Genomic DNA, 20,427 nt, shown 5'->3' on the forward strand with positions numbered 1-20,427 from the left:
ATGGAACTGAAATATATCAAGTCACAAGACCAAGTGGTGGACATTTTCATAAAGCCCCTCAAGTCTGAGACTTTTATCAAAATGAGGAGTTTACTTGGTGTAACAAATCAAGTTTAAGGAGGGGTGTTGAAAACTTTGTCATTATTAAACTTTATTTATGGCATTTAGTGTGACTTTTGGGTTTTGTGACTTTTAATTTTTTGTAACCAATAGTGATTTTTGAGTTATAGGAGTTATGTGAGTTATGAGCATTTGATGACATTTATAGCTTTAAACCATTGACATTCCTATAGTTATGTTTGTAAGTCTCTATAAAGGCATGTTTAGTTGAATGGAAAATATATCTTTCATTTTTCATATTTGTCCTCCACGTTTTTTTTCTAACAACCTTTTGCCACTGTTTCTCTCTCTTTTTAGAGCAGATTTTATAAAACACTATTAAAAAAAAGCAATGGAAAGGGACATTTGTTGTAGTGTATGTAGTAAAAAAGGAAATTACAACGACATTAAAACTTTCTTGGCAAAGGAAAGGAAAAAAGAAAAAACCAACACAACATTCTGTCGGTTTCTTAAACAGAAAAGAGATGAAGATCAAACTCTAAATTAAAGCTTGAGTGATAAATCAAGTTCATGGCTTTCTTCCACATGGTCATCCATCTTCAACATTGGCAGTTCAGAACGGTTCAAACTCGGTATTGAAATCGTTCCATCTTCTTCAAATCTTCTCATTGATTCAAATGCATTTATCGCAGATGGGAATTGAAATCCACCATTGTGGACTTGAATTCTCTCCATCTTTAACCTTTCAAATGCCAATAAATTTGAATTGTTATTATTATTACTATTCACCACCATCGACCGGGAAGCCCAAGGACCATCTACTACGCCGTGAAACTGTAGCATGGGAGACTCGAGCCACCGATATGATGGTTTGTGAATCACTGAATCCATTCGCATTCGATACGATGATCGGTAGGATGGATGAGATGAGAGGGAAGAATATGGACTATAGTATGACGACAAGTATGATGGCCCAACGACATTGGCGTTGCGTCCGAGTTCCATTTCTTGGTGGCGCTTGGCCATAGCCCTTTCTTGTTTGTGTGCATTTTGGTGGCCTCCTAGGGCTTGGGAGGTTGAAAATCCCCTCTTGCAAAAGTTGCAAGAAAAAACCCTAGATTTTGTATTGGAAGATAATTCATTATTTATATGACCTTGAGAAGAAGATTCCACCATCTCCGGCATGCCGTTGCCAGAGTTCTCAATATTGTTAGAAAGCTTGAGATCCAACAACCGTGAGTTCGACTCCTGCGATTGCTGATCACCACCGTCGATTTTATCGGCAACAACAATCTCCATCTTCATCTTTGCCAGTCCGCCATAGGATGTGGCGGAGGTACTAGAAGCTTCAGAAGGCCAATTTTGATTATCTTTTTCAGTTTCAGCCATAGCCAACCAAAAAAATTAATAATAATAAAAACCTTCAAACAAATTTGAAACTTGTGAAAGAAAATTGAAAGAGAGGAATTGGGTTTTATATTTCTGGTTGACATTAATTCAATGAGATTTGCAATTAAGGAAAAAGTTATTTCCATGCAAATTATAAACGAAGATATGTTTTTTAAATTATTATTATTATTATTTAATTGCATTTTTGTTCTTCAAAAGCCATGGAGTTGAGATGAATAATTATTTTAAAGTTTCAAACTCTTTTTTTTTTTTATAAAATAATAATAATAATCATAATAAGTCAAAAGTAAGATCAACACGGTAGAATCTGTCGCTAAAGAAAAATATTAATGAGTTTGATCTGAAAAAAGCATGAGATAAAACACATCTCATCTCATTGATTAAACTTTCCTATAATAATCAATGGGAAATTTTTATTTTTATTGTTTTTAGTTTGAAAATTCTATGTTTATGTTCTTTTATTAATTATTATTACTACATGTTAGGGATATTGTCATGGAGACACATTCAATTTCCTTAAACAAGACAAGGACAACAAATTACTTAATTAGTTTTAGGGTTGTTTCATGGTTTCTAAAATTTTTAATTTTGTTGTAATCATTAAACTTTGAAATTCAGCCTATAAAATATTAAATTACAAATTTAGTCCATAAACTAAGTTATTTGGTAATTTTAAACGTATTTAATAGGTTCTTGAAAAACTCGATGCATCTACCAACCCAAAAACCCGTATCGTCTTAAAAAAAAAAAAAAAAAAATCTCTTGCACTCTTAATTTTGTATATATTGAGCTTTTCACATATACAAAATTTTAGAAATTAATTAATCCATTATATAAAATTTTAAATTTTGCTTAACAAAATTCTAAAAGTTTCAGTTTTGTATCAATAGTGTACATCATGAATTTTAAAACAAATCGATGAAAAGAAAGACCTATAAAGACACAAAATAAAAAATTTAGTTATCTATTATATTGTACACAAATTGAAATTTTAGAGATATGTTATACATAATTTTTGAAGTTAAAATACTTATTATAGATAAAATTACAAATTCGTGGATTTATTAAATCTTTTTAAATTTTAAAAACTAAAAACGCAACTAAAAAAATTCATGAACTAAACGTATATTTTAATCATAATTACATTCAATGATTTGTTTATAATTATTATTCTAGAATATTCACAGGTTAGTTGCTAACACGATATATGTATATGTAAACAATTAGAAGATCCGTGATTTGAATCCCGTTGTACCAAAAAAGAATTAATTGCTAGCAATATTCTATTTTTAGAAAAAAAAAGTTAAATAAGATGCTTTATTTTCCATATCATTGTTTTATGTATTATTAAGTTTATAAAACATGTTTTAGAATTATTCCATTATTTTTAAACTTTTCTTCAAAAATTAGATTATACCATGTTTAATGATTTTATTTTTAATTTTGGGGTATTAATTAAAAAAAAAAAAACATATTAGAGAGGTCTTAAATAAGAATTGAAGATTTGAATGATATCACAAACATAATTACCATAATTAAGCCTTGCCATGCACAAAAATTTGAACAAATTTGAACTTTCAAATTGAGGAAAAAAAATGTAAAATCTTTTCATAATTATCATCATCACAACTAGATGGCTTTACATTAAAATTTTCAGCCCTTTGTTTCTATAACTTAATTCTTTTCGTAAATTGATTTTAACCAAATTTTATAATGATCGACTTTAATTTGCACTTACTAAAACTTCCACATTTTTTTCTTAAAATAACATCTTAATTAATTTTGAACATTATGTATCAACCTTTTCAAGTTGCCTAATACAAACCACTCTTTTCATTCAACAGTTTTCATTTCATAGATTAATATGTTTCAATTTTCTATATCTACTCTAAAAAACTTAATTAGTTTTCAATATCAATCAATATAATAATATAATGATGGTTTCTTATTCGCCAATTTGTGAAAAAAAAAAGAATTCCTTCTTAATTCTTAGGATCAAAATTATCTTAGTATTTTAAAAAATGTGGGATAATATTAGTTTTAACAAAGATTTGAAATGTCGACGAACATAGCGAGGGATTGTTTTTTAAAAAATAACTACTTAAATTAATACATAGTATTCATGTTAGAGACATTTTCTTGCCTTTTTTCTTCTTTGTACCGATTTCTTTCTAATATAATGAAAATGTATTGCTTTACCATTTATGTGGATATTGAATTCATGAACATGTAGATAAAAATGTTGACATGTTGACAAAATTTTAGTATGCTATAAAGTTAAGGTTTAGTACGAGAAATTATAAAGATGAATATTGTTACTATAAAATTAATAAGCCAACTCATATGATTATCAAATATAAGTTAATATGAGTTTAAATCTCATTTCATGGTAATAAATTTGGTAATATGAAACAGCATAAGTTATTTATTATTATTATTGATAAAAACCATTTTAGGTCATTTGTAAGAAACATTAATACCCTAAATAGTACAAATTATGGATTTTTTGGTGTCCTTTTTTCCTTTTTTGCTAGTTTATACGTCTCCTTGATCTACCACTCTACATAAGGAATATGCTTAAACTAGAGAAAGTTTGAATTGGGTCCTATTATTATTTTTTCTTTATTTGATATATATCAAGGTAAGATAATTATTATTTCAACCAAAATCCATTGTTTCTATGTACCACATTTGGACCAAAATGACTTTTGGATAACAATGAATTATCAAATAGGATAAACTTTAAAAAAGTTGGTGTTTCTTTAAAAAAAAAATTGGTGTATGGAAGGTTAAAGAGTTTGTTGGGTAATTATTTTGTTTTTCAAAATGAAGCTAATTTTTATTTCCATTTTTTATAATGATTTGTACCTTTTTTAAGTATAATGGTTGAATTCTTAACTTAAAAAAAAGAAAATAAATAAAAGATACTTCTTTTAGGTTTCAAATTTGGTTTGGTTGGATTTTTTAAACTATTGGTAAAAAGTAGATAATAAAAGAAGAAATTTGGATGTGGAAGTAATGTCTATAGTCTTAATTTTAAAAATTAAAAAACTAAAAACCAAATGGTTGCCAAACGAGACCTAAATTAATCGATTTCTTCTATTACCTTATAATTATTATCAACTTCTTCCTTTTTAGTATAAGAAGTGAGTTATAGATATTTAAATTTTCGACTTCGATAAAAGAATCTATAAAAGAAAGTGTTCAAGTCAATTACTATTGAGTTATGTTTACTTTCACATGTACTGATTTAAACTTTCTCTTCAAAGTTGTTTATTTTTTTAATAGGTAATATTATATACAACAACAAGAGGGATCTCACAGCCCGGGATCAAGGCACCAAAGCAAAAAAACACCTACAAAGATGCCAACTAACAAAGAGGACAATACAAGCAGAAAACAAAACGGCCAGAAGAACAAAAACACCCCACAATCTGAAGATTGTAGAAACTGGACATATAGAGAAAAAGTATCCAAACCAAGAACAAAGAAAACAAATTAGATAAGTCTATGAAGATCAACCTGCCACAAAGCACGTGCACAAACCATGGAAGTTAAAATTTTTCCATACAATAGAATATCATTTAGGAAAAGCACTTATTATTTTCTCTTTTATGCAATTTGTAGAAGTATGCATTTCGTTAAGATTACAAGTATAGTCCAACTTTAAGGTTTGTATTAATGTAGTTTTCGGATTTTTAAAATTACAAATTTAACCATTTAATTGTAATATTTCTTTTAACATATAGTGTAAATACAAAATGGAAAGTTTTAGATTTTGTTAGATGATTTATGTTTATCATATTGATCAATTACTTTTAATAGTTTCAAAACTTTCAAGAACGTATTAGACACGCAACAATGATTTTGGTAACACTAAGAGGAACTAAAAAGGAAAGAAATTCTTTGCATCCCTTTGTAGAAAGAATAGTTCACTTCATAACCTTTAACAAAGGGTCGAGAGAAATAAGGATAAGAATGGGCTTTATTATACGAATGGTTAAGTTTATAAACATACACAGAGAAATGAGAGTAGATAAGAGAGAAAATCATAAATTAATTAATCAAAATAAGAATAAGATGATAAATCTATACTATCTATAATCATTCTATATATAAAAAAAGCTATAACGGAAGAATTTTTACATACTCATATTACACTTCATTTTTAATGGAATAATACTGTTTTTTCTTTTAAAAAATCCTTGAAATTTGGTTTAGATTGCATTTACATATCTTAGTTTTCAAATTCGACAATTTTATTCATGAGGCTTGAAAACTCAAGAAAAGAGGTAGGGGTGCTGCTAAAAGCAAACTTTGGGGTAAAATTGTTAAATTTGATAACTTAAGAACCCAGTTGTAAATTATACAAAATTTCAATGACCAAAAATGTTTTCTTTAATTTTTTTAATATGTACTATATACATAATTTACCCTCAATTTACTAATCTTCATTATGTTGGGAGAAATTGATGTATATGAATTGAATACACTGCAAACTGATTGTACCTCAACTAAAAGCAGTATAGTTAATGTATAAGATTCAAACTCAAACGTAAGCCAACTGGTGTAACAAGGCTTGGATATGAAAATAAATAAAGACTAAAAAAAACTCAAAACCTTTGGAGATTCAAAACGTAGTTGAGGCATGTTTTTCATAAGTGTTGTCCTGAAGGAAATTAATTGCTCTGCATTGGCTGTAAGCATATTACGGCAATCGTCTCAGCAGGATACAACAATTAAATACGGTAGAACTGCAACCTCGAGCTACTCAAATCTCGCAGAATGTATACTTACTCTCAACTTAACTAAAGATAAAAAAAATAAAGAAAGAAATGAGAGAACTCTTCAATTTTGAATGGGATACTGCAAATGAAGAACCAAGTTGGGTTAGCAACTTAATAACTCTTCAAAATACAAAATAAAATCAAATAATTACAAATTTTGAAATATTTCTCAAATTTAAATTAATTTAGTTGTTAGTTGACCAAAACAAAACACAACTCATTCAAATTGAAGAAACTACAAATTTAACTTTCATACATGTTAAACTTGTACATGAAACATCATCTTAATTTGATGGTTTCAATCCAATTTGATGTCACTAACAATGAATTTAATCTACATAAATATATTTTTATATTTCAAATATTCAATTGTTTCACTTTCTTTCACTATGTGTGTGTAGATGTGTATGCGTATATATATGTAGTATGTATAGATGTATACATATATGTACATACATGTATACATACATACATATATATATATACATTTCTATGTATATGTATACACATACATACATCTATACATGTATGTATATCTATATATGTATACGTACGTACGTACATACACACACAAAAATCATCGAGAGCAACCAGACTAAGTTATACATCATGAGAGATGTCTTTTGGACTTGAAACTTCCTTAGCGAATATCTATCGAATTTACCGAAGAAATAGTGAGACCAAGATTTGGAACGATCCTTCATATTGGTGAATTGAGACAAAAGATATCACATACTACTCATAATGTAACTTCGAGATCTATACGTTCATGTCCATTTTGGTCCTAGACCAAATCCTGAATTCATTATAGCTTTAGAGAATATAAGCTATTTTAAAAGTTCTCAAAGAAGTAATCCCACTTCTACTCTCACGTAGGTAATATTGATTAAAAGTATTTTGTCATTACTCTTTTTGTCATTATAGATCACAACACTCTATAACATCATAGAAATGTGAAGAAACTATAAGTTTTTTAGTGTGTCAACTATGAATTATCCAACTAGTTTGCCATTGAACCTAGATTTTAGGATCTCTAGTCAACCAGGTTAGGTTACCACCAGATAACTTATTTCATAGGCATTAGCCCCATTTTTCTTGATGTATATGTGACTTACTCTCTTGACAATCCTTTCGTCAATGGATCTGCAATATTCTCTGTTGATTTCCCATAATCAACAAAAACCATTCCATTCGAGGTCTTATCGAATTACATCTGTGTCTAATATGTTGTGACTTGCCATTATAGATATTATTCTTGTCTCTCATAGAAGTCGCTAAATTATCACAATAATTATATATTGCGCTTACAGGCTTTGGCCATAATGGAATATTTTCAAGAAAACTCCAAAGCCATTTTACTTCCTCTGCTGCTTCATCCAGAGCTATAAACTTTGATTCTATGGTAGAACGTTCTATACACATCTATTTTGAAGGTTTCCATGATACAACTGCTCTACCTAAGATAAATATATACTCACTGGTTCATTCAGTCTCTATGCTATCATAAATTCAAGTAGTCTAGAGTGTACTTCAAGTACCTTAAAATTATGACTAACACATTTCAATGATCATAACTAGTATTATTAGATTATCTTGCTAACCTTCCTAATGAATAGGCAATATCAGGTTATAGTCATCATGTACATTAAGTTACCAATAATTCTAGAGTATTCTAGAGAAGACATACCTTCATCATTGTTTTTCCTCAACTTATAATTTTGATCAAATGGAGAAATAACTGGCTTACTCTCAAAATGATCAAATTTTCTCAATAATTTCAATATATAGTGAGATTGAGAAAGTATGTATCCATTTGAACTTGTTATTCAAAAATAAGGATAACATCAGCAATACCAATATCCTTTTAGTGGAATCAATGAAACTTCTGTTTGTTCTCATTATCAACATATCATCCACATACAAGCAAATAATAGCATACTCTTGATATATGCTTTTAATATATATACATTTATCACACTCATTTATCTTAAATCCATCTGATAACAGTGTGATCAAACTTTTCATGCTATTGTTTGGGTGCTCGTTTCAATACATAAAGAAAATCGACAAGTTTACAAACTTTCTCTTCAAATCCTTTAATAACAAACCCTTCAGGTTGTTCTATATAAATTCTTCATCTAAATCTTGATTTAAGAATGTGGTTTTTATATTCATTTGTTGCATTTCCAAATTTCTTAAAGTTGCTATTGCATTTAACATCCTTATAGGTGTAATCCTTATCACTGGATAATAGGTGTAAAAAAGATCTAATCCTTCTTATGAAAGTCTTTAGTTACCAAACGGGCTTTGTACTTATTAATAGTACCGTCAACCTTTAGCTTACGAAACGATTTTTTATTTACAGACTTCAATTTGTATACAAACTCGATTTACAGTATAAATATACAAAAAAAAAAAAAAAAAAAACAATGGGTCTTACATTGATCTTATCAATAAAACTATAAATCTAAATGCTAAAAGCCTAAACATCCAACTAGCAAACCACAATTAAAAACCAAAAACATCTCATGTATTTATTTTTAAAAACAACCCTCCATTATGATTTTTAATTCAAAACAAGAAACAAATTGACTTTGATATCAATAGAAGGGATTGAATCCCAGAAGAAGTATATGATCGTGTTCTTTGATGTCTTAAAAGAATTAAAATACAAATAACTACATGAATGTTAAGCACTCGTTGCCAAAACGTAACCACTACGAAATCTCCACCTCAAATGGGTATATTTCTCCTTAAAGTCTTCCTCTTCCATGAGATCATCCTTGCTGTGACTCTAGCAAGAATTTGACTTGTAGTTATCGTTCTTGATGCTTGAGAGGTAATGAAGAAAGAGAATTGTCAGAGAACTTTCCTTTAAAAGTTGAGAGAATTTTCTTGTGGAAATCACTACAAAGTGGCTGTAAAGATTACATTGTAATGTGTTCTATAATGGCTCCCCTAGGGCCCTATTTAATTTATAGAACTCTACTAGGAGACTCCTAATTTTAGTAGGATCTGCAAAAATTTTAAATTATTTATCTACTAATATCCAATATTAAAAGATAGTTATCTATTTAATATCTCATATTAAAAGAATTAAAATATTTATTGATTCTCCTTTAATTTATTTAATTCGAAACTCATTAAAATTAAGTAATTTATTTATTTGAATCTCATTCAAATAATCTTTATAATAAATCATATATTGATTGTATCCAATACATATATAGTTTCCCTCATAAAATTTGAACGTTTCAAATTTTCTTTCAACATATATGATCCTTGTTGGTTTGTGGTGAGCTAGCAAAAAGAGATCTTATATACCTACAGATTATTAGTTCCATTGATCCAAGATTAATTAGCTAAACTCTTTAATTAATTAACCTTCATTCATTAACTTTAGGGTAAACTACTATATACCCATAGTTAGACTCTCACTATAGGATATGTTGTATCCATGGATATAATCAATATAAACAAGTTGATCCTTCATAAGTTGTTCATAATTACAGTTGGGTAAAATGTTCGTTTTACTTTTGTGATTACGTCTTTTGCTTAAGTACCATTGATTCCTCTAATGAACAATTCATGATCCAAACATAAACTAAGTCCCTCTCGGGTTAGTGACAGGGTAGATCCTTTGTTAAAGTCCCGAAGTCAACACTTAAGGGACTCATCTGTTTACCCAATGCGGAAAAAAGTAGATTTCATCTTGTGAAGTTATGTTTCTAGTTTCCATTCAGCCAAGTCCCTGAAATGATAGACTTATTGAGTCAACAACTCGAGCCACTCTCACCCCTCCAAATCAACTCGAGCCACTCTCACCTCTCCAAATCAAAGAACGAGACCACACAAATAGAAGTTCATAATTCACCAAATTGAGTCTTGCATAAGCATTTTATGAAATATTAATCTCATAAATTAACAAATTTACAAAGAGAGATTAATTATTTCATCATCCGATCTTATACATAAACTCTTTGTATGGATACCTCACTCACATTTCTCCACATGAACAGTTTGGAGTAAACCATTTGTAACTATTACAAAGTGGACCATAATCATAGTGTCACAAGGATAAAGCACCAAACCTTATCCATATACTATAAACTCTTTAGATTATTTCTTGAACATGATCCATATGTATGTCAATTACATACTGCTCAAGACTTCATATAATGACCTTAAATTTTTCAAATTTATTAGATAGTGTTATGAAAAAATTATTTAAAATAAAATAACATCTTATTTTATTAAGAATAATAAGTAGTTTATTTACAAAACTACAAGCTTTAAGGCTTAAACCTTAATAGGTATGGTTTTCTTTATACTTTAGATTAAAAGTGGATCTAACTTGGTTGATTACATGAAGAGTAAAACAACTTTTCTTGAATCAATCAATATACTTCCTTTCTTTTCAAGGGTGCCCCTCTCCTTTCCTTTCCTTTTTTTTTTTTTTTGTTTGTCTTGTCTCTTTTTTCTTTTGAAGATTTCATTGAAATGAAAATTTTTTATTAGACTATCTATTCGAACTATAATTTTCTAAAAAGTTATTGTTTTTTCCGATTCATAAACTTGTTAGAAGCAAATTCGTGATTGATTTCAAGTTATTATTTTTTTCGCTTTAGAAACTTGTTAAAAAAAAATCATGATTGATTTTTATTTTTGGGGTTTATGATTGGGTTTGTTTGATGGTAAAACAAAATGAAAAATTAATCAAATAAACATGTAGTTAAACAAAATAATGATTTTCAAAATATATTAATCAATCTCGAAGTCAAAGATTCGGTTTTGTTAAACTACTCATCGATTTAAAAGCTGAAAACCAATCATATTCAGTTTCAGTTTTTGAATCAAGTCATCTTGATACGATTAAGGTCAGCTTGGTTAGATTAAAAACTTCTTTAAAGAATCTTTGCTTACCTGTTGTCTGCTGTCCCAAGTTCCCAACTCATTTTTCTTGAACCAAATCTCATTTTCTCAAGGAAAAAAAAGACATTTAACAACTACAATCTAGATTTAAATGGACAAAAACAAAGGCATATCTTTATTGAAAGAAAAAGACAAAAAAAAAACAAATCAATCTTAAAATACCCTTGTCATTTTGTCAAAAAAAAAAAAGAAAAAAAAAGAAAAAAAAGAAACAAGAAAAAGAAAATCCTTTATCGTAGTGACTATCGATTGACGATGGTGAAGTTGACGTCAGACGATTGGATGATGTGGTTGTTGGAGTTGATGCCCTAAATCTCGTAGGTCTTGTAGTTTATAATTATAATGTACAAACTTTTTATTTATTTAATAAAATAGGAGATGTTTTATTAGACATTTAATAGCATTAATCCCCAAATCAATAAACTAATATCCAAGGTAAATTTCTGTAGCATAAACATATATGTAGAGACTGAAGGAATCTCGACATGAGGAGATCTTCGAGCAGAAGCAGATCGTCTAAATTCTGTTAATATTGAATACAAAATTTACAGTAAACATACAAATAGATATGCATTCAAGGTTAAATTACAAGATACTTTTAGATGAAAAATAGGTTTCAAGAAACCTCACCTTTGAAGAATCTTTCTTCAAGTAATCCCTCGTATGAGTCACAAACAGAACTCCTTTCTCGTGGATCTCCTTCTTCATGCACGGACACTACCAATCGAGAACCCTCTGTATTCTCTTTTGGGATTAAAGAATTCAAACAGGAGTTGTGGGCTTTGCTTGAGTCCTTGGAAGATGGAAGGAGAAGGAAACGATGAGAGGGAAGTTTTCTCCAGAGAACTTTTCTCTTAGATTGTGAATTCTGGAAAAAGATGTTTCTCTCAACTTCTTTTATTACACGTTAGATATTGAGAGAATAAGGGGATGGAGTTATAACTCTTTCCCTTTTATCAATTCAAATAAAATAAAATATATAATAACTAATTTATTATATATACACTATATGTTATATTATAACATGTAGCCGATAGTCTTATATTGCATCAAATACAACATAAACTATAGTTTTTATTCTCTCAACTATACATGGCATTCAATATACATCACATTTATATTAAATCCACTTATATGAATCTCATTCATATAAATGATATTTGGATCATATACAAATATTTTATTCCACTCAATATAAATCATATCTATATTTAATTACATGAATCTCATTCATATAATTGGTATTTGAATCATATTCAAATTCCTCTCATAATTTATCAAATACATTATAATTAATTATATCATAAATAATTAATTTTCTCAATTAATTTGAACACTTCAAATTAATCCAAAAATTAAATCTATGATGAGCTACAAAGGGGACCTTATGGACCTGTAGATTAAAGCTCCAGCAGTAATCGGATAATTAATTAAACTCTTTAATTAAATTACCAAATATCCGTTAACTGCAGTCACTCCACTAAAAATCGAGAGTTGCACTATTTGCACTATAGTTATATTTTTGTGTCCATTGGATATAACCAATCAATAATGGGATGACCCTTCAAAAATTTCTCGTAAGTATAGCTGGGCCAAAATACTATTTTGCCCCTGTAGTTAAGTACCATTGATTCGTCTAATGAACAATAAGTCATAGTCCCACTGTGATCAAGTTCTCTCGGCCTAGGAGAGGGTGTGGTCACTATGTTCATGAGTAGGAGTTCACAATTCACTCAGGATTTAGGTTATGTCACCTATGGTCATCCTAGTGAAATGTAAGTCTATTATTAACGATGTTATATAAAATGACTAATCATTTCATGGTCAGGTCTTATACAAACTCTTTCTATAGGATACCCCTGCTCACATGTCTCCATATGAATGATCAGGATCAGATCATTTGTAGCACTTTACAACACTTTTAACACCTACAAAGCGGGCCGTATCCGTATTGTCACCAAGATAAGGTACCCAATCTTATCCATCTACTACAGACCATTTAAATTATTATTTAAACAAGATCCACTTATATGTCTCTAAATACTGGTGTAAATTACATGAAATAACCTCGAATCTTAGTTTATTGGATTGAGTATATACTTATAAAATAACATATATTTTATTAACAACAATATGTTTATATGAGTTTACAAACTACGAGCTTACAAGGAGATTTAGGATACCATTCCCAACAATCTCCCATTTGTCCTAAGGCTTGGAGAGACTAATGTACAATACAAACAATGTACAAAAATACAATAAACTAATGCATATACTATACCCAGTAACATTTCCCACTTGCCCTAGACAATGTGCTACATATCTCGTAGACCCAAACTTTCTAGATGACCCTCGAATACTTTAGTCGTGAGAGCCTTTGTAAATAGATCAGCAATGTTGGCTCCAATATGATCTTCGTGACAATCACATCACCTCGATGCACAATCTTTCGAATCAAATGATATTTTCGTTCTATGTGCTTACCTCTTTAGTGACTCCTAGGTTCCTTAGAATTTGTCACAATACTACTGTTATCACAATAAAGTGTGATGGGCAAAGACATATTTGGAACAACTTCCAAATTAGTAAGGAACTTCTTCTTGGAAATGTCCTAGAACTCGCAGTTCGTGTTAAATATTCTATTTTATCAATAACAATGACTTGTTGATTTTGCATCTTATTATGAAAATTCAATAAATGCATCATTGGCTATAGTCTGAATGTTGTAACTTTATGTAACGACATAAATAGGATCAAGTTGAAAGTATATAGCCTAAATGGTCTAATAAGTATATGGATGAAATTGGGTATGTCATCCTAGTAACACTATTAGATGCGGCCCACTCTGTAGTTGTTACAAGAAGTTGTAAGGTGTTACAAACGATGTGATTCATGAAAATAGTCAATGAGTTTGCATATAGATTAGACCACGAAAAAAGTCACATTTCTTATAACGACTATCTACTGCTAAAACTGACTATTTCATTTATTATATAACCTAGGTTAACTCGATCTTAATCCTGAGCTAGCTATGAACTCCTGTTTGTTCGAGATTATCCTTTGATCTGCAAATGGTGAGAGTAGTCTAACAGCATTGCTCAATAAGCTTACCATTTTGGGGATCAGAACGGATGAATAGCTGGGGACATAGCCTTGCAAGATGGAATTTACTCCTACCCTATTTAGGGTTAGCAAATAGGTTGTTCTCTTAAGTACTGACTCCAGGTCTTGAACAATCGGGGCCTTGCCTTCTCATGATAGAGAAAGGATTTGATTCATAGAGATTATGAATCAGAATTGTTCATTAAAAGATCAATAGAAACTTAAGTAACAAAATGTATTCACAGGGGTAAAATAGTATTTTTGACCTAGCTGTGATTACAAATAACCTATGAAGGATCGACCTACTTATTATGGTTATTAAGTGGACATAATATATCTATAGTGAGGGGAGTTCAACTATGGGCTATAGTGGAGTGTCCCATTAGTTAGCGAATGGGGGTTAGATCAGACTAATGAGTTTAGTCAATTAATCTCGAATCGTTGGAGCCCATGATCTGTAGGTCTACGAGGTCCTCTTACTAGCTCGTAAATGGATAAATTTTAGAGTAGCTTGAGAAATTAATTTGAAACGTTCAAATTATACGGAACAAGAGAATATATATTTAAATATGATTTAAATATATGAAGATGATTATTGTGCAAAAATTAATTTAATATTTGATATTAAATTAATTATTATTTTTAAAAATTAATATTAGAAAATCATTTTTCAATCAAAATGGTTTTGAAATCATTTGGTGTTTTAAAAGAAAAATGAAAATCGTTTATGCATGTTGTGTAAAATGGAAAATGCACTTTTTCCATTATCTTCATCTTCATAATCACACAAAAGCCATTATCTTTTCTTCATTAATTCTCCAAGCATGAGTTGCAAACCATGCACTTCACTTCTTTGCATGTTCATCTACAATATATAAAGAAGTTTGGAGTCATTTGAGAAGGGTGAATGCATAAATTTTGAGAGACAAACCTCTGTAAGAAGAAATCGTTCTTCTTATCTGGCTGCTGTGTGTTCTTCATTGTTCTTCACCTTTTCAAACTGTTCTTGAGTCCCAATTCTACCTAAAGCTCCAAGAGGATAGTAGGGAAGGTTTTGAGGTGGTTCACGGTGATTTCTGGTGAAGATAGCCGCTGTACAATCGAAATCTTGGAGAGTTCTTCAAAGGTATGATCTTGAAACCTTCTTTTTAGAAAAGCATGCTTTAGTTTCTGCCAAAATTAGTGAGTTTGAATGTTTATGGATCCTTGATACTTCCACTGCATATTATTTAACTCTTTCACTTTTTAAGTTAAAAAGTCTCTTTAGTAGCCTCACAAGCAGCTATGTATTAGACTTCCATAGTGGAGTCTTTGATGCATCCTTGTTTGATACTTTGTCATACTATAGCTCCTCCATTCATAGTGAACATTGACCTTATGTGGATTTCCGAGAATCTGAATCAGTCTGAAAGTCAGAGTTTATGTCCTGTAAGAAATTCTTATCTCCATACATAAGCATATAGTCCCTTGTTCTCCGAAGATACTTGAGGATCGTTTTGACCGCCGTCTAGTGATCTAATCCTGGATTGGACTGATATCGACTGACAATTCCTATTGCAAAGCAAATGTCAAGTCTAGTATATAAAATTACATATATAAGGCTACCAATAGCCGATGCATAGGGATCCATCTCATTTCCTCAACCTCTTGAGGAGTCTTAGTACACTGTTCCTTAGACAAAACAATTCCATGACTGAAAGGTAATAAATCCTTCTTGGAATTGTGCATCGAATATCTGACAAGCTTCTTATTAATATACGATGTTTGAGACAAGGCCAACCTTTTATTTTTATGATCCCTTATAATCTGGATCCTTAGAACAAATTGCGCCTCTCCAAAATCTTTCATTTGGAATTGGGCGGCTAACTATTTCTTAACATTAGTCAGAAAACCTACATCATTCCTAATGAATAAGATATCATCTACATACAGCATGAGGAAAGCTACTGAGCTATTGATGATTTTCTTGTAAACACAAGGCTTATCAACATTCTGATCAAAGCCATAAAATTTGATCGCAGTATCAAATCTTATATTACAAGATCGAGATGTTTGTTTCAGTCCATAAATGGACCGATTAAGCTTGCAAACCTTTTGCCCTTGATCTTGTTCAATGAATCCTTCTGGTTGAATCATGTAGATGGTCTTTTCAAGATTACCATTCAAAAAGGTAGTCTTGACGTCCGTTTTCCATATCTCATTGTTCTCATATGAGGTTATGGACAAGAGAATCCTTATAGACTTTAACATGACAACAGGTGAGAAAGTTTCTTCATAGTCCACTTCTTCAACCTAGGTATAACCATTTGTCACAAGTCTAGCTTTAAAGGTCTGCACCTTTTCATCTACGCCTCTTTTCCTCTGAAATCGATTTATATAGGTTTTACCCCATTAGATTGATCTACAAGCTCCCAGAAAAAATTGAAGTACATGGTCTCCATTTCTTGATTCATAGTTTTAATCCATTCATCTTTGTTAACATCTTCTATTGCTTTCTAATAAGACAATGGATCCTCAACACCATCATCAAATATGATATTTTGGGCTTCTGTTAAACCTATATAGCATAAAAGTGGGTTCTAGCCCTCACAATACGTCGAGGAAATCTCAACTCTTGAGATGGAGGACTAGATGAACAGATATCAACAACCATTGTTGATCTATCAGCCTGTTTAATAACTCTTGTTGATATCTCAGTAGTCTCATTAGAAATCATATTTAAAACAAGTTTACTTCATGGTTTATGATCCCTCATGTAATCTTCTTCCAAAAGATAGCATTTATCGATACAAACACTTTATTCTCACTTGGATCATAGAAGTATCCACCTCTCATTTCCTTGGGGTAACCTACAAATAGGCACACTTTTATATGAGGTTCAAACTTTTTGGGGTTTACCATAAGCACATAGGTTGGACATCATCAAATCCTGAAGTAGTATAAACTACCTTTACGACCTCTCCATAACTCAAAAGGTATTTTAGATACACTCTTTGAGGGAACATTGTTCAAAATATAAACTGCAGTCTCTACTGTATATCCCTAAAACGAGTCTGAAAAATGGGGATAACTCATCATAGACCGAACCATGTCCAACATGGTTCTGTTTCTTCTTTCTGATACACCATTCTGCTGAGGTGTACCTGAGCTGAGAGTTCGGTCATCATTCCATGTTCTATCATATAGTTTTGGAATCTTATGTTCATATACTCTTCACTATGATAAGGATGTAGTGTTTTTATCTTCTTACTTAACAAGGTTTCAACTTTAGTCTTGTACTCCTTGAACTTTTCAAGAGCTCCAGACTTATGTTGCATTAAGTATAGATCCCAAATCTAAAATAATCATCTATGGAAGAGATGAAATATTCATACTCACCTTGTGCTCTTACATTCATCGGACTACAGAGGTTAGAATGGATAAGCTCCTTTTTTAGCTTTATAACCTTTTCCAGTAAAAGGTCATTTGGTCATTTTACCTTTAAGGCATGATTCACATATTGATAAAGAGTTTTCTTCTAGACCATTTAGAAGTCCACTTTTCATCAACTTCTCTATCCTATTGAGATTGATTTGACCTAACCTTAGATGCCAAAGATGGACATTTTGTTTAGGAGAAAATATGGGTCTTTTTACAGTTGTTGTTTTGAACATTTCAGTATTGAGCACGACTTTTATGACTAACGACCTTAGTACATACAAGTTATTTTCTATTGAACCAAAACCTAACTCCATTCCATTCTTAAAAATAAACATTTTATTCTTAGAGAATAATATGGAATAATTTTGTTCAATCAGACATGAAACACGTGAAACAAAAATTAGGTTCCTCTTGATATGAAGAACTACATATACGTTATCTAATAACATATGTCGTTCCTTGTCCAAAAATAACTTAAGCCTACCTACAACAACAGCTAAAATGATCTCACCAGTACTGACTCTAAGAGTCATCTCTCCAGCTTCCAACTATTTATAGGAAATAAATCCTTAATGGGAAGAACACAAGTAGCCTGTGAATCAATTATTCAGGCAGAATCATCATTCTTTACTAAGCACGTCTCCTAGAAAAATAAATCATATTTTTTGTCTTTGGTCCTTTTCTGGAGATTAGTAAGATCAGTACGAGAACCCATATCATAAACTACAAGTTTCATCTCAGAGGATAATCCTCGTCGATGAACTTCATTAGAGTTCGAAACAATGCTTTCTATGTTAGTCCCTTGACATTCAATAGGACTGGAGATTATCCTGGGAACTAACACTATTGGTTTCATAGTCATCAATCCCATTTTGCTTGAATAGTAATAATTTTCGTTCAAACAATTCGCGCATTGATTCCATGAACACATGTACAATGACTAGGTTCTCAAACCTTTTGACCAACACATCAGGTATGCTTGTCAAAATGTGAACCCGGGCCCTCGAATTAGCCTTCATCCACACCTCATATGCATTACGATCATTTCGTTGTGTATCAGGGGTTGGGACTTGAGGACAATCCTCATTCATGACAACTTCGAGGTTGTTTACCACGAAAGGTGTTTTAATGGATTCTTTCTATGTCATGTAATTAAAACCGGTCAAACGTGCAAATGCAACTAATGGAAAATCACTATTTGATATTTTGTGAAAAAACAAACATATTGATCTACATTAGATTTTAGCATAACTCTTTTTAAAAAAATCCAATCAATTTTAGCAAAATCTAAATGAACCTCATTTAACATCTAATTTTGCAATGATGCTTCAATAATTTAGGACAAAAGCCACCGAAAGGTAGTCAATTTCTCTCTTCACTGAATTTAGACACTCAACTAATCATTACACCGGAATAACTTTTATTCCTGTAATGATAAGTCATCATTGATTTGGTCAAGAAATCATTAACTTTCTTAATAATTTTTCGTAAGTGTGACCCTTCATTTTAGATCCTAGAGTTCTGCCCCAATGAGCCAACCGAAAAGAAAAACTGATTGGGACAAACATTAAAGCAACCCTATCCATTTTTGGAGTTCACCTTGATATTGACCAACTGCACAAACCATCCAAACGAAGATGCTCTCGGGGCGCTTTGAGGCCATGCAAGAAGGTCTCACGATGCAAACAAATGAAAGAAACTATAGGACATGTTGACACACATCCCTCTCCCACTTACTATAAATACTCTCTCCATTTACCTTGATATTGACCTATGCAAACACCATCTGAAGGGGAACATTCCCAGGGTGCCTCGCAACATGAGTCTCATGGTGTGAATATTAAGTGAGAAACGTGAGTGAAAAATTACATATCACATACATCTTTTCCTCCCACTAAGTATTTTAACAACCTAGGGTAAATTTTCTTAGGAAGAATACGACTAATTATTTTTACTAAGTGATTGTTTAAGTTTTCCCAAAAGTAACACTTACTTTAGAAAGTAAAACAATTTTGATTAACATTCATTAAACACTTTAACAAATATTAATCAACAATTGCATGCTTGTAGCAAATCTATCTAATTCACCTTTCCAGGTAGGTTCCCAGGTAGGGGTGTTCCGTTTCCGTTAGCTTAAAATACCCTAGCCTAGCCAGAATCCATCTTAGACAACCGATCACTTATAGATATATTTGCTACAAGTTTAATCTTTTATTGAAATCAATTTAATCCTATTAAACCGATTTAAAAGATTTAATCTAATTTTTAATCTCATTAGAAATTTGTGAACTTAGGTCTATCTCAATCATATTTTAAAATACTTTAAAAAAATGATTTTACATAAGTTTGCATGCAACTCTTGGTTATTGATTTTAATTTCTAATTTCATTTATTTATAACTCTTATAAAGTAAATGAAACAAATTAAATCCGACATTGCAAGCATTGACATACTTTATAAAATTACCAATCGCCTCAAACTTCTAGTAGGGGCCTTAATCGTCAAGCAGCAAGGCATCGAGTATAGAAAACCGTTTATATGTGATCATATAGCTTATACGATGAGCATGAAATTCTACGCCATCGTGTAATAAACATCAATATGTCGAGTATCACATACTATGTAATCATGCAACTAATGACTATGTGATGAGCATGATAGTCTACACGATCGTATAACACGTAAGGATGCATCGAGTATCCAATACAGCACAATC

General features: G+C 30.8%; 1 protein-coding gene across 1 annotated transcript; it reads right to left on the reverse strand.

Annotated features, from left to right (window-relative positions):
• Positions 1-603: 603 nt before the first annotated feature.
• Positions 604-1,449, reverse strand: LOC120080964 (zinc finger protein 1-like). Its single transcript, XM_039035645.1, has one exon. It carries the CDS (start codon positions 1,447-1,449, stop codon positions 604-606), a length of 846 nt encoding a protein of 281 aa, XP_038891573.1.
• Positions 1,450-20,427: the final 18,978 nt, after the last annotated feature.

Source organism: Benincasa hispida, chromosome 7 (genome assembly GCF_009727055.1).
Source record: "Benincasa hispida cultivar B227 chromosome 7, ASM972705v1, whole genome shotgun sequence".
NCBI lineage: Eukaryota > Viridiplantae > Streptophyta > Magnoliopsida > Cucurbitales > Cucurbitaceae > Benincasa > Benincasa hispida.